Source organism: Belonocnema kinseyi, chromosome 2 (assembly GCF_010883055.1).
Source record: "Belonocnema kinseyi isolate 2016_QV_RU_SX_M_011 chromosome 2, B_treatae_v1, whole genome shotgun sequence".
Taxonomy (NCBI): domain Eukaryota; kingdom Metazoa; phylum Arthropoda; class Insecta; order Hymenoptera; family Cynipidae; genus Belonocnema; species Belonocnema kinseyi.
The window spans coordinates 37,673,801-37,688,457 of record NC_046658.1 but is presented as its reverse complement, the minus strand read 5'-3'; the positions used below and the strand labels follow the sequence as shown (position 1 = coordinate 37,688,457).

General features: G+C 34.2%; 1 protein-coding gene across 3 annotated transcripts in view; it reads left to right on the top strand.

The window, feature by feature from the left end:
- The window catches only part of LOC117168378 (nuclear factor of activated T-cells 5), a 246,522-nt gene that overhangs the window by 202,861 nt on the left and 29,004 nt on the right, over window positions 1–14,657 (top strand). For 2 of the 3 annotated variants that reach the window (XM_033353985.1, XM_033353982.1), the window contains exon 3: window positions 8,826–9,120. In XM_033353985.1, coding sequence (XP_033209876.1) covers window positions 8,826–9,120 — 295 coding nt within the window. The remainder of the gene's footprint in view (window positions 1–8,825; window positions 9,121–14,657) is intronic. The other variant, XM_033353984.1, reaches the window with a different exon arrangement.

The following is a 14,657-nucleotide window of genomic DNA, read 5'->3' as shown; positions in this document are numbered from 1 at the left end:
GTTGGTACACTCGTCACGATCATATGTTCACAGTTTTGACTATATAGCTCGTGTTGTTTTTCTGGCAGCGGCGTAAAAGGTTAGAAGGGTTTGGTGTGCTCGGCGATTTTCTTATTTTAGAAGGGTTTGGGGTGCTCGGCGATTTTCTTCTTTCGAAAAAAATGGAGCAAGGAGTTTGCATTAAATTTTGTGTAAAAAATGGAATCCAGTGCTCTAAAACTTTTGAAATGTTGACAGTTGCATACGGTGAGTCTACTCTGAGTAAGAAAAATGTGTATATATGGTACAAGCTGTTCCAAGAAGGCCGCGAGGATGTCGAAGACGAACCTCGCCCTGGTCGTCCCAGCACGTCAACAACAGATGAAAACGTTCAAGCAGTGGAAGAAATGGTGTTGAAAAATCGCCGAATCACCATCAGAGAAGTGTCTGAAGATGTTGGCATAGCGGTTGGCTCATGCCGTGCTATATATGTATATATATATATATATATATATCGTCTTGACGCGAAACATTTGTACAACTTTAAACTATAAATGTTACAAATTCCACATATTCAAAATTTTGAAAATGTTAAATTACGAACTTTGTTTCCTTTACGTTTCACAGTTGAAAAATTTTTGGCTGCTAAAACATCTATTTTGGTAATTCGCCAATTGATAATGAATGCACGTACGAATACAGTCATTTCATAGCGAAAGTTGTGTAAAGAAACCAAAAAAATTATATTATACTTCTTTACTAGATCGCAGAAACCTATTTTAGATATGGCGATTCTAAAAATACTGACCCCTGGTGCGTAACTTGGGAAGAAAATGGAGCCCCCCGCTTGCCGCTCTTGCACCAGGCCAATGGTATACGCCCGTGTATTTAATGTACACAGCGCGCCAATTTTAAGCGAGAAAAAATAACCTCCACTTTCAATCACAAAAATCAACAAGAGCATTTTCGGGAAAAAGCGAGCTGAACGATTCGGTATAATTGCCTTTAGATTATGTGATTAAAATATTGTAGCCAACAATTCATGCGTTTAGATGTAGTTTTGATGTAGCCAAATTGACAGCCGTTTGAGGGACACGTGGGAATACAGACGAGTCCCCCGCTTTCCGCTCCTGTCCCTCGCGACAACTATATAGACCGTGGGCTCACAAAGTAAATGGGAACGTGATACGAATGAAAATGGGTGCCTGGCAGGTGTGAGTCGATGCGTTTACCTGTGGCGACCTGTCAAAGGTGCGAATTTTTGGCAGTTAACTAACATGACTCGGATAAGGTTGAAAAATGGTGTACATGTGGGGGCTGACATTAGAAATAGCACCTGCGCATTGCCAGGCACTTATCTGGATGCAAAAGTATTGCCAGGCGGCTTCGAAGTCGCCGGACATTCAAGTGAAATTTCTTGAAATGGATTTTACAGGAAAAAGTTTAAAACAAAAGTTGGCCCACTCCCAGAGATTCATATTTTCATTGGTATATCATTTTTTGATAAAATTGATACATTTGGAGAAAACATCGATTGTAGAAATACCATAACAATAAAAAGCCCTTTTTATTGACAAAAAGTGATTTTTTCGAAAATTATTAAAAGACAAAAGGTACTCTATTACAGGTATACTCCAAGATGAATAAGAAGTATTTCATCAAAATGTTAATATTTACCAAGTTATTCGCATTTTCCCTTCTTTTTCCCATTTTTTCTATCGACTGCTGTATCTTTAGCAATTTAAAAGAAGGTGTGCTCAAAATTAGTACACGAATAAAGTAAGTCTTGTGCAAAGAATTGGCGTCAGCCACTTTTAGTTCAAACACTGACTTATTCTGCTATAAATAATCATAATCAGTGTCACGTTCTCAGCTTCTGATTATCGTAGAAAGTTGTCAGGTTTCCCAGACCCAGCGTGGGTCATTGGCGTAGGCATTACGATTGCATTTTTAATGCTATAGAACTGCATTAAAAATGCACCACGAAGAATTTGTAATGCCTACGCCAATGACCCACGCTGGGTCTGGGAAACATGACCTTCGTCACGGTAATATAGATCGAACGTATCTCCGCGACGAAACATAAACTTTAACAATAATAAATAAAGGATATTTTAAAGTAAAGCGATTTTGTTGTTTAATTTTCATAATCATATTCACCTTTATTACAACTTTTTACGATAATCAGAAGCTGAGAACGTGACACTGATTATGATTGTTACACAGCAGGTGATATAAAAAATGGGAAAAAGAAGGGAAAATGCGAATAACTTGGTAAATATTAACATTTTGATCAAATAATTCTTATTCATCTTGGAGTATACCTGTAACAGAATACCTTTTGTCTTTTAATAATTTTCGAAAAAATCACTTTTTGTCAATAAAAAGGGCTTTTTATTGTTATGGTATTTCTTTGATCGATGTTTTCTCCAAATGTATCAATTTTATCAAAAAATGATATACTAATGAAAATATGCATCTCTGGGAGTGGGCCAACTTTTGTTTGAAACTTTTTCCTGTAAAATAAATTTCAAGAAATTTCACCTGAATGTCCGGCGACTTCGAAGCCGCCTGGCAATACTTTTGCATCCAGATAAGTGCCTGGCAATGCGCAGGTGCTATTTCTAATGTCAGACCTTACATGTACACCAATTTTCAACCTTATCCGAGTCAGTTAGTTAACTGTCAAAAATTCGCTTCTTTGACAGGTCGCGACAGGTAAACGCATCCACTCACACCTGCCAGGCACCCATTTTTACATTCCTCATCATCAGACGAACATCTCATGTGAAAATTGGTCTTATCCGTATCACGTTCCCATTTACGTTGTGAGCCCACGGTCTAATACTACCGTTTCACTGTATAGCTCGCGCGACTTTCAAGCGAGAAATAAAATTTTATTTTCAAGTACAATATACAACAACAAAAAGGATCTTTTCAGGAAAAAGCGAGCTGAGCCGTCTGGTATTATTGCATTTAGATCATGTGCTTAAAATGTGGCGTTCAATAACTCAACCGTCTAGATTTAGTTAGCCCCTTGCGAATGAGACTGCCGTTTGAAGCGCCTTAAGTCCTTCCTTTTTTCGTATCCCTCTCCGCTGCTCTTACCTACCATACATAGTCGGAATCCAATTTACTTTGGAACTCTTTTCAAGAACGAGGTTCTAACCAAGTAAGTGTCTTGCAAAATCACTAAGTCGTAGTTGCCCCGAAAATCCCACGTTTTCCAAATATTGCTGCAGCCTGTTATGTTCTATCGTGTGGTCAATCGGGTACAGTTCCACCGGCTTTTTTCCACAATGCACGTCCCCGGACTCTTTTTTGAAGGATACTAATAAAAAAACTTTATTGTGCTAAGTAAAAATTGTATTCATGTGCATTATTTTGAGGTTAGGATCGTTTTTCAGCTCTGTCATTCCTATAATTTGGAAAATTATTTATGAAATAAACTTTAAAACAAGGTTATTTCCGGGAAATTAGGTGCTGTGTTTATTTTTAAGTCCAAAGTTTTTTGCTCCTTCTGGTTCCAAATATATTTATTGTCCCCTATGGTCCATTTCATGTAGCCGCTATTTGCTGATCAGCCACTCTCTCGTGCCCTTTCTACTTCACTTTCTGTCCATTCCATTACCTGTTTTTTTCGTCACGTCAAATCATCTTGAATTCTAATAGCTGTTCCTCTTACCCTGTGTTAGTAGCCATAAGGCTTCTTTTCTCTTCCCACGATGATAGCTTAATCAGCGTATCGCCTCCTATTACTATGATCTCCTTGATTATAATTACCACTCCGATCAGTCCCGATAGCGAATCCTGTATCCTTCTCTTCGCGTTTCTCCCACTACTTGATCGTAGGCCTCGTGTCAGAACCCAATTTTTTCTATCTTGTCTCTCCTATTTCGTTATCTACTTCCCCCTTGTTTAGCCACTATGGATATTCCCGCTGCTCTCTTCTAGGTTCAAATTCCATCGGAATATTAGAATCACCTGTGGAGCTGGCCACATCCTCTACTTCGCTGTTATTCATTTGTTTCCATATCTTCGTTGTTAGTTTTAGTGTATTTCAGGGGAGTGACTCGCCATGCAAATGCACTGAGTCAGTTTTGTGAAAGACGGCAGAAGACGAAACACTAGCGCCACGCCCTACATTCGAATGAAAGCTGATAAGAAACATGGGAGATGTAGTATTTTTCTCAGGTTTTGTAATATTATGAACATTTGTAGACATTTAAAAAACTTTGAGGTTGAATTAAGCCAAGATTAACTGTTTCTAGAACTAAAATAATATCGAGGATTAAAAAGTAAACCTTCAAAACACTGGAAATGTCTTCTTAAGGATTTTAATATTCAAGCAGAGTAAAATGGTAAAATATAAAGAATACGTCTTCAAGGTTTAAAGCAAATAAACTTACAATTCTAAAATTTTACTATATAAATAATAGTTTTTCTATTTTTAATTACTTGAATGATTCTAATGTATTATTACATTATAATAAAAATACACCAAAAATTATAATTTTTAATATTTAGTATATTCTATTAATCGTCAAGATAGAGAAAAGATTATCAGTATGGAAGCTATTAAGTTTACTGTACATTTAGTCATATATTTATTTGAAAATTGGATGAAAATATGGATATATGAATTAAATAAGGACTAAAGACATCGATGTCTTGATTCGAACTGTTGAGCAGGGTACGAGTCAACCCGTTCAAACGGAGCTAAAGATTTTTTCTCCGTTCCCAAAAATGAGGTTGACCATCAGCAGTAAGTAATTAACCGTGATTAAAATGATTTTATTGTTAAGCCTGGACAGGTAGTGTGCAAAGATCACTTACTAAAGGAACAAATCATTTGGAAAAGGAAGTTTTAGCTCCTGATTGAACGGTTATGGCGGTAAATATTACGATTTGATTACTTCGATGTTCTTTAACCTAAAATAACCGAATGACTCTGATGGTTTCATGTATACATTGATTTTTAAATTTTGAGATATTCTTGTTGTTGCCGAATTTTTAGATTATTTTGATAGTGTGTAAAATGATAGTTTCAATAGTTTTCGAAGTTATAAAAATATTGTAAGACCGTTACTATCTTTAAGAAAAATAAAAGTAACATTAATAACAGTTTTTAATTATCGCAAAGTTTCGATGTTTATTTACAATGACATTAATTTATTGATAAATGCAAGTATTAGACTATATTATAATTGTAAAATAATGGTTTTCTTGCAGTCATAATGGTAAAAAAAACCTAAATTAAAAATAGGGGTTTTGCCATCTCAATTTCCAAACTGCCCTGATCATTGTTTGAAGGTTGACTTTTTTATTAAACATTTCAGAATCCTTTGTCAAAAAATCGCGCTTTATTAGACGACGGGGTTTTTTTAGCAGCCTTCGAACAATGCTCGGGGCAGTTTGGAAATTGAGATTTCGAAACCCCTGGTTTTGATTTAGGATTATTATACCATTCTGACTGCAAAAAATAATTATGCTACAATTTTTCATTACTTTAATACTTGAATTTATTAATAAATTAATGTAATTGTATATAAATGTTGAAACTCAGCGATAATTAAACACTGTCATTAATGTTACTTTTACATTTTTCTTACAGATAGAAAGGATCTTAAAATATTTTCTAAATTTCAAAAAATATTGGAACTATAATTTTACACACTATCAGAATAATCTAAAAGTTCAGTAACGAGAAGAATATATTAAAATATGAAAATCAATGTTGTCATGAAATCGTCAGACCCACTCGATTATTTTAGGTTAAAGGACATCAGTGTAAACCAATCGTAATACTTACCGCAATAACCGTTCCATCAGGAGCTAAAACTTCCTTTTTCCAACTGATTTGATCCTTTAAAAATTTATCTGCATACACTGTGTATCCAGATTTAACAATGAAATCCTTTTTATCGCTTAATTGCTTGTGCCCAACTTTCAACTCATTTTTTGGAACGCAGAAAAAAACTTTTTATACTCCACTTGAGCGGGCTGAGTCGTACCAGAGGCTTCCTGTCCGTACCGGCAGGTTTCTGGTTTTGTAATTTTCATCGCAAATAAATTCTTTTTGGGTTAGAAAATTACATGTAACAAGTCACAAGCAATTTTTGTCACCAGCTCTCCGTTTGTAACTGCTCGTGTTTTCCAGCGTTTTCACTGTTACTGAAGTACAGTGAGCGCGGGCGATGAAGATAACTGACCGTACGGCGTAAGACCACCACTGCAATCTGCATCATCGCGTGGGTATGATCCCTGCCGTGCGCAGTAGTAGCGCGAACCGCTTTTGGTCAGACGCGTTTTGTAAGGGACTTTACTTAAATTACGCAACAGCTTGGGGTTAAAGAAGGGAGATCTGGCAAGGACCAATAATGGCAGCTAAGAGCTAAACGATTCCTAACGATTGGCTTAGTTATTTATTGAAATTATGAAATGCAGAGTAATCAATAAACCAAGTGACTTAAAAGTCTAATAATTTGAACGAATTATAGGATTATTTCGCGGGTGAAATATAAGCTTCATCGGGAAACATTATTTCTGTACACAAGAGAGCACAAATTCGTTCCCTCTAAGCCACTTCACAATATATCATCTCTTTCATTCTAACCGACGTTAACCAATGGCAGTGAGTTTGGTTAGAGGGAGAGAGATGGTGCATTGTGAAGCTTCTTAGACGCAACGAATTCATGCTCTCGGGAGTACGGAAATGGATAGATTATTCTTATTATTTAAACAAATTAAATCCTAAAAAAACACTTATGTATGAAAAAACTCCACTAACAAGGAGAGATTACTATGGGTCACAGGCTTTGAGCATAGGGTTTCATGCCATTATGCAGTACTCTCGCAGACAAACACGACTCAGATGTTCATTTTTCCTAATGGAATAGAATCATTTTGGGTAATTTTGATGTGAGGTTTTAGCTTGAATGGTGAATTTCAGTTTTTTTTAAATTAAAAAAAAAATTTTAATGTGTATCGGGTAGGTTTTTAGCATGAGAAACCCGATTCTGAAGTTTATGTTTTCTTAAAATTAGGTTTTGATGCACTTGCGATACAAACATTAATTAAAATCGATAGTCCATTATTCACGCACCATGCATAAATCGATTAATTATTTTTTTCCATTTTTCATACAATTTTTATTTGTAATTTTTGATAAATTACCGGCCTGAAAACCATAAATAACGTATGGTATGAAAACGATGCGCTCCATATTCATTTTAAATGGGAACGAGGCCTTTAGCATACAGTATACGCATAAATGTCAAGCTATCTATCAATTTCGCTCTGAAAATTGTTGTTATAATTGCTGATGTATAAGATTTAACACACATTATCGCTTCAATGATACATTAGAGCATCGGGACAATATGGAATTCTGCAGTGAATTAAATGTACGTATTCAAGATATCTTTCGAAAATAAAGTTCACTTAATTATCACATATCTTTCGAAAAATAAAAAATTACTTAAATTTACCATTCAGTCTAAAACCCCAAATCAAATTGACTCAAAATGTTTCTATTCCATCAGGAAAAATGGACATCACAGTCGTGTGATACTCTGCCAGAGTAGTACATAATGGCATAAATGGTTATGCTAAAAACCTGTGACCAATAGTGATGTCTCCTTGTAAGTGCATGGATATTAATATATTATTTATTTATGTTGAAAAAACCAAAAGTGTGACATGTTTTCGTTTGATAACAAAAATATATTCATACTTTAGAAGAAATAACCGACGGCAGCGATTCTCAACTCTTCGAGTCGGACGTCAAGTCAAAAATGTGTCCGACCTTGTTGGATCAGGGCCGCACGTGCTATTTCCATACGGAGTCTTAATTTTTTTATCAAACAAAGGAAATTAAATTGTTGCAGAAGAAAAGATTAAAAATTGCTACGATTCTAATTTTTAATTTTTGAGATTTAAAAGTTTTGAGTTTGAAATGTTAAATTTATATAATTTTAACATTTAAAATTGTGCAGTTTTGAACACATTTAATTTTAAAACCGTTTGAATTCCAATGCCTCAAATTTGAGACTACTCAGTTTTTACAGCTTAATTTAAAAAATTGTAGTTCTTAAGTCACTTGATTTGTTATTCTTTAAATTAAAATGTTTCAAATTGAAATATATAATTTTTAATATTAAAAAAATTGAAGACCCTTGATGTAATATTTTACCATTTTGAATGTTTTATATTGAGATAATTCCTCATTTCAAGCCTTTATAATTAAGCCTACTCAAATTAGAAGGCTTCTATTTTGTATTTATACATTATTGAAGATTTTAATTTAAAATTGCTGACTTTTAAAAGTTTCAATTTTTTATTTTAAATGCTTCGAATTCGGAAAATGTCCATTTTGACTAATTTAATTTGCAGATTGAATTGGATAATTTCAAAGAAAAAAAATGTCAGATTTAAAAGCTTGCTTTTAAAATATTTTAAATTGTCGGGAAAAATGTAGAAAAAAAAAATTATAACAAAAAACGTAGGAAAACCGGAAAATGACTGGCAATTTTTCTCTTGAATTTTAGCATAAAACCCTGCTTTTGAAAGTATTTTAAACATTGCAGATTCAGGTTGTGAGCGAAGCTTAATATAGATGTTTAAAAAATGTGCAATCAATAATTCCCGACAAACTCGTACTTATCTATGTGCGTAATTGCATTTTGCAAGAGGTTCTACATATATGTAGAGTTAATTTGTAGGACTAAGAGGATTGCCGGTTCAACGTTGGTTGAACTCGGCGATATAGGTACTGGTGCGAATTATTTATTCAATGTTAAATCAAGCCTCGTACCTTCAGTTGATTCCAATCAATTACTTAACAGGTCTGGAACGGTGTCGGGGAGGAGGATTCAAAGAGGAGGAAAATGGACATTAAATTGGAGTCTGAAGATGCTAACTTTGCATTTCCTGAAGTAGCCCAGAGTTCGACTCCTGAGAGCAAGATTTCCGTCAGGAACAGTGCAAACAGCATCGGAACCTCAATCTCACGTACGGGTAATGGAGCTGGCACCATCGGCAGAATTGTGGGGATCACCAGACCACGTCCAGCCATGGGTGTTCTCACCAAAAGGGCTCCCATCACCCATCAAGGTCCGGTTACCCTCAGTTCTCAACTTAGTATGTATCACTTTACCATTCATTTGTTAAGTGGGTACATACAAGTTTGCACATAATATTTTTGTCTAATTTATCTCATATTCTTCCGTCATTTCGAATAATAATATTTTCTAAATCAATCTTAATTAGTGATGTTTAAAAAAAGTCATAATCTTAACTTGAATTTTCGATTTCTTTGTTCGTTTTGGGTTAAAAATGAACTGTGTGGAAGGAGAAATAAATCGGATAATATTGAGAGGTTGCTCATCGCAAATTTTAATAGTGTCACAGAACATAAACATTATTTAAATGAATATTGAAGCGATTTTTTGGAAAGTGGAATATATCGTTGACGCTTCCTTATAACAATATTCTTCGCATATATCCTTAAGTATGCATAATTAAAAAAAAAACCTATGAATAAAAAATACTTATTTTAGTAAGCCGCATCATTCATGTTACGTGTAATTTTGCGTTATGATATGAGACCTCTAAATATTATCGGATTTATTTCTCCTTCCACTTAGTTCATATTTCACCTAAAAGGAATTAAAAAAGTTGAGAATAGTACTTTTTTAAATATCCCTCATCTCCATCTCAAATTTTATTTACTTAGAGACAGTTTATGACTTTTGCAACATTCTGACGAGAATATGATGTCTCCAATCAGTGCATATAAGCTTTTGAAGTTACTTTGCTATAAGAAAAGGATATACAAAGGCGTTCCTAATTCAAGATTTCTGCTGAACCCATCCGTAATCAATTCATCTTAATGTTGGAATTTGTCAAATTTTAACATCTGTCAAGAAACTTCTTATGAAATTAAATAAAAGACACAAATGAAAGTTTTTATGGTCCTAAATGTTTATAATTACTACCAAATTAATTTTTTAAAATAATTTAAACTTTAAATGTCGGCTGTGACTTCATTGAATAAAAATAAATATATCTTTTTCGTAATTTTAATAATTATTATAAGTATTACTTGGCCTTATTTGTTAAGCCTTGTTATAATTACAGCTCAATTTTATAACCTTCAGTTCAAAATGATGGTGTATAATTTCTTATAAATATTAAATATAAAAAGTACCTTTTTGAATTTTCTTCAATAACAAAAAGATTTTAAAAAAGGTTTCACAAGAATTCACAATATCTCATTCCCCTGAGACAAAAGATATATTTAAATAATTTTTGTTGGAATAGCCAAATGACGAAAGTATACATATTATACATAATTTGTACTAAAAGTGCAACGGTCAATTTTGAGCAATTTAAATATTTGCTTAATTTTTTAAATTCTCATCACAGAAGGTATTAGATTTATGTAAAATTTGAGCCCCCCAGTTTTTGTCAAATGTCACGTTTTGAGACACACTGAATCCGAAAAACAGATTTTTACGAATGTGTCTATCTGTATGTCTGTATGTCTGACTGTAAGCACGATAACTTTTGAAAAAATGAATCTATTAGATTGGCTTTTGGTACACTTGTTTAGTGTCCTAAACTAAAGGACAAGTTCGTTAGCCAACCATTTTAGCTAAAACTTCAAAATGTGGGTACATTTTGGAAATTTTTGAGACCATTTTTTTCAAAATTCAATAATTCTCTGTACGGTGATTCATATTATTCCAAAGGTCAAACAATTTATCCTAATGGCTTTTTTCATAAAATCAAAAATTACCACAGTTATAGCATTTACAAAATTCCAAAAAACACACGAAAATGAACATTTTATGCCAAATAACGCACAATATGAAAAAAAGTCAACAGAAGAAAAATGTTGATTTTTGAATGCCCTACAAGATTATCATAACAACTTTTTGAATTTTTTTGAAAAATCCAAAATTCAAATTTGGACAGCATACAAAATAATGAAAAATCCAAAAAGTACATTTTTCGGCCAAAGTGTGCAAAATACGGTAAAAGATGAATGTGCAAAAATTTTTCATTTGAAAAAGATCTACAAATTTTTTATCGACCCCTTTTTGATAGGATGCGTATTTTTGAGTTTAAGCATGAAAAACTTCATTAATGGTAAAGAAAAATTTCCCCCAGTTTTGGTCAAATGTCCACGTTTTGAGACTCCCTGGATCCGAAAAATAGGTTTTTACGAATGTGTCTGTCGGTATGTCTGTATGTATGTATGTCTGTCTGCCTGTGAGCACGATAACTTTTGAAAAATTCATTCTATCAGATTAGCCTCTGGTACACTCTTTTAGTGTCCTAAACTGAAGGCCAAGTTTGTTAGCCAGTTATTTTGGATATAAAATTCAAAAAGTGAGCGTACTTTGAATATTTTTGAGATCACTTTTTTCAAAATTCAAAAATTTTCTGTACAAGTGTTTATAGTATTAAAAAAGTTGAACACTTTATCCTGATGATTTTCAAGCCATGTAACGGACGATGCGGAAAAAAGGCAAGAGAAGAAAAAGTTTGATTTCTAAATGCCCTACAAGATTATTATAACAACTTTCTGAATTTTCTTGAAAAATAAAAAATTCTAATTTTGAAAGCATAGAAAATAATGGAAAATTCAAAAATTACATTTTTTCATGCAAAAATTTCACAGTATTTCAATGATTTCAAATATATAAATGCATAGTTAAAAAACGGTAAGGCTGCTCAGTAGACCGAATGTGTAAAGTTTAAGTCATAAAAAATTTTAGAAATAAGCAAATTCAGTTTATGAAAAAACAATTAAAGTAGCAATAAAATGTTTAACAACAACATTTTTTTAAATAATGCACATTTTTTCAAACGGGACAATGAAAGTACATCTGTTTTAATATAAATGTACGTTATGAGTTATAATAATATACATTTATGGGAATGATAAAAAGTTTCAGGGATAAACGCAAGTGCGAAGAACGAGATACGTGATGAGAATGTGTTCGTTAAGGGCGAAGGAGCTTTAATAAAAGAGAATTCACAATTGCCAAATTACTGTTGTCGATGCTTTCACCTTTAGTTTTAAAAAATCTATGCACAAACATCGAGCGTGTAGCGCGAGGTAAATACTTTATCGAGCGCGAAGCGCGAGAACCAACAGTCGCGTGCCGTAGGCGCGCTCAAACTTACGAGCGAAGCGAGCCGTGCGCTTAGCGCGCTATGATTGTTAAATTGTGCATTTTCAATTGAAACTAAGCTAGATGTCCCAGTAATCTTTCCGTTCCCAATAATTGTGAAACTTGCTTATAGTTGAAATATAATTTTAAGTTTTTTATGTTAGAAGTTTTCAATTTTAAATGTTTGTTTTCACATTTATTCAAAAAAATGTTTGTGAAAAACAATCTTCGTTCGCTCTGCTGGGATTCGAACCCAGACCTGTGATTGCCGCTCCACTGCTAACAGCTTTGAAGATTTTAGAGTTTAAATAATCTCTTAAATTGACATTGAATATAGTTACAATAATTAATAAGTCGTCGAGGACAATTATCTAGGGATGGTTCCGAAGGAATAACCCCCAAGCGGAGGCACAACAACCACGCCGAAAACTAATTAGTACCTGGGTGATATGTCTCACATGGTGTTTTGTAACACTGAATCGAAGAAGCAGAATGCAATTTTGACATCATAGAAATATAAAAAATTTGTTCGAAAAAAATCAGATTTAATCACAAGGCCTCCCAATTTCATTTTTAGTATGAATGGGCTAAGCTGCAATTTTCTGACATTTCTCTAAGGTTAACTTTTTGGCGGTTTTCATACTAACTGTTCTTATAATTTCTTCTGAACCAGAAAATTCTGCAGTGACGCGACCCAGTAACCATTGCATTGATGGTATATTGTCCTCTTCTGAGATCACGATTGAACCCTTCTTTATCTGATGCTCACCGCTTCATTTGCTTCAAATATTTATCTAGTTCAAATATTCTTCATACTACCACTTCTAAACATCTTGACGCATCTTCTTACTTCAAATATTTAACTAATTCAAATATTCTTTATACTACCACTTCTAAACATCTTGACGCATCTTCTGAATATGCAGCCATCTCGCTTATGCAGGAAATGACCTTGAACTAAAACTCTGATAAAATCGTGAGGGATTTACTTCTTAAAAAGTGACCAGTAGTGAGAGCAAGAATATCGTTTTAATCGGATGAAATGGATGTAAGAGAACGTTAGTTTAAAAGTGCTTCTAATTCGATGGCAAATGTGTTAAACTCCTCAAACATAAATAATGTATAGCTTATTTCTCTACAACCTGTGCGGTTGTAGTGGTTTAAATGGCAACATAAAATTGTTTCGATGAGTACTGATTCCGCCGAAAGAGTAGGGAAAAGGCCCTGCTTATCTATACACTTCCCTTTCTCATGATCAAAGGATGACAAAGCAAGGAAATGGTTAATTGGTTTCCCTGTACGATCGTAGTGGCTTGTCTGGCATCGTGGATTTGTATAGTTTAGTACCAGTGTTCGGTCTAATGGTTAGGGAAAATGGCGTGCTTATCTACACACTTTCCTCTGCAGCGATAAAAGTTTGAAAAGGCAAGGAAACGGTTCATTGGTTTCCCAATAGCCTGTACAATTGTAGTTGTTCGAATGGCATCGTGGAATTGTATCGATGAGTACCAATTCCGCCGAAAAGATAGGGAAAAGGGCCTGTTTTGCTATACACTTTCTTCTCTAGCGATTAAAGGCTGACAAGGCAAGGAAATGGTTCATTGATTTTCCTACAGCCTGTGCGGTTGCAGGGATGTGAAAATATGATGAATAGGACTAAAATAGAAATATGCACCGCCGTTCAGTGGAAAAAAATGAAACGCAAGCGACACCGTCGTTCAGGTCGACTTTTCTATTGTCAGGTATAAGAAAATAACCTTAGACGGCAGTCATCTCCGCATCTCGTCACCCTGGACGACAGTACAATTCCATAACTGCATTTACTGTATTGTACTTGTATGTTCACGAGTCGTTGAATTTCCAAGAAAGGAGTAGGAGAAAGGTAAAAATGATTGGTTAACGATTTGTGAAGAAAATATGCGGAAAACGCTAATGGAGAAAGGATGTAACGAGTAAAGTCGTAAAGAATGTGGCGTAGAGGCAACACTCATTAATAGTCGTGAAGCACAAGTCCGGGAATAGTGTCTGAGCAAAGCGAGTGTTCAAACAAGCCCTTCTTAGGAAACCGGGTTCCCAAGACGAGACATTTGACATAAGCTGATATACTCTTTATTCGGAAATCTTTCTGAAGACTTTTCTCTTTGTGATAATCGATTCGTATGTTATATTGTTCTTTTTTTTATATAAAGGGTTAAATATAAGGGGCATTATTCCTCAACTGCCCCAACTCAAAAAGTCATGTTTTTCGATTGTCTCTAAATTCTGGGAATATGTTCGCCTACCCAACAGTAGTTAATCCACAAACTTATAGACAAGGATTACCAACCCTCCCCAAGTGAGGGGGGGTTGAATTTTCAACCCCAATGCCTGCAGGGGTAGATTTAAACGTCTGTAACTTCCTTTCTAATTACGCGATTTAAAATTTTTATGAGGGTTTTGGAAAGTGCTTTTTACACGCTTTCATCCTATTTTATTATTTATAGCAAAAAAATT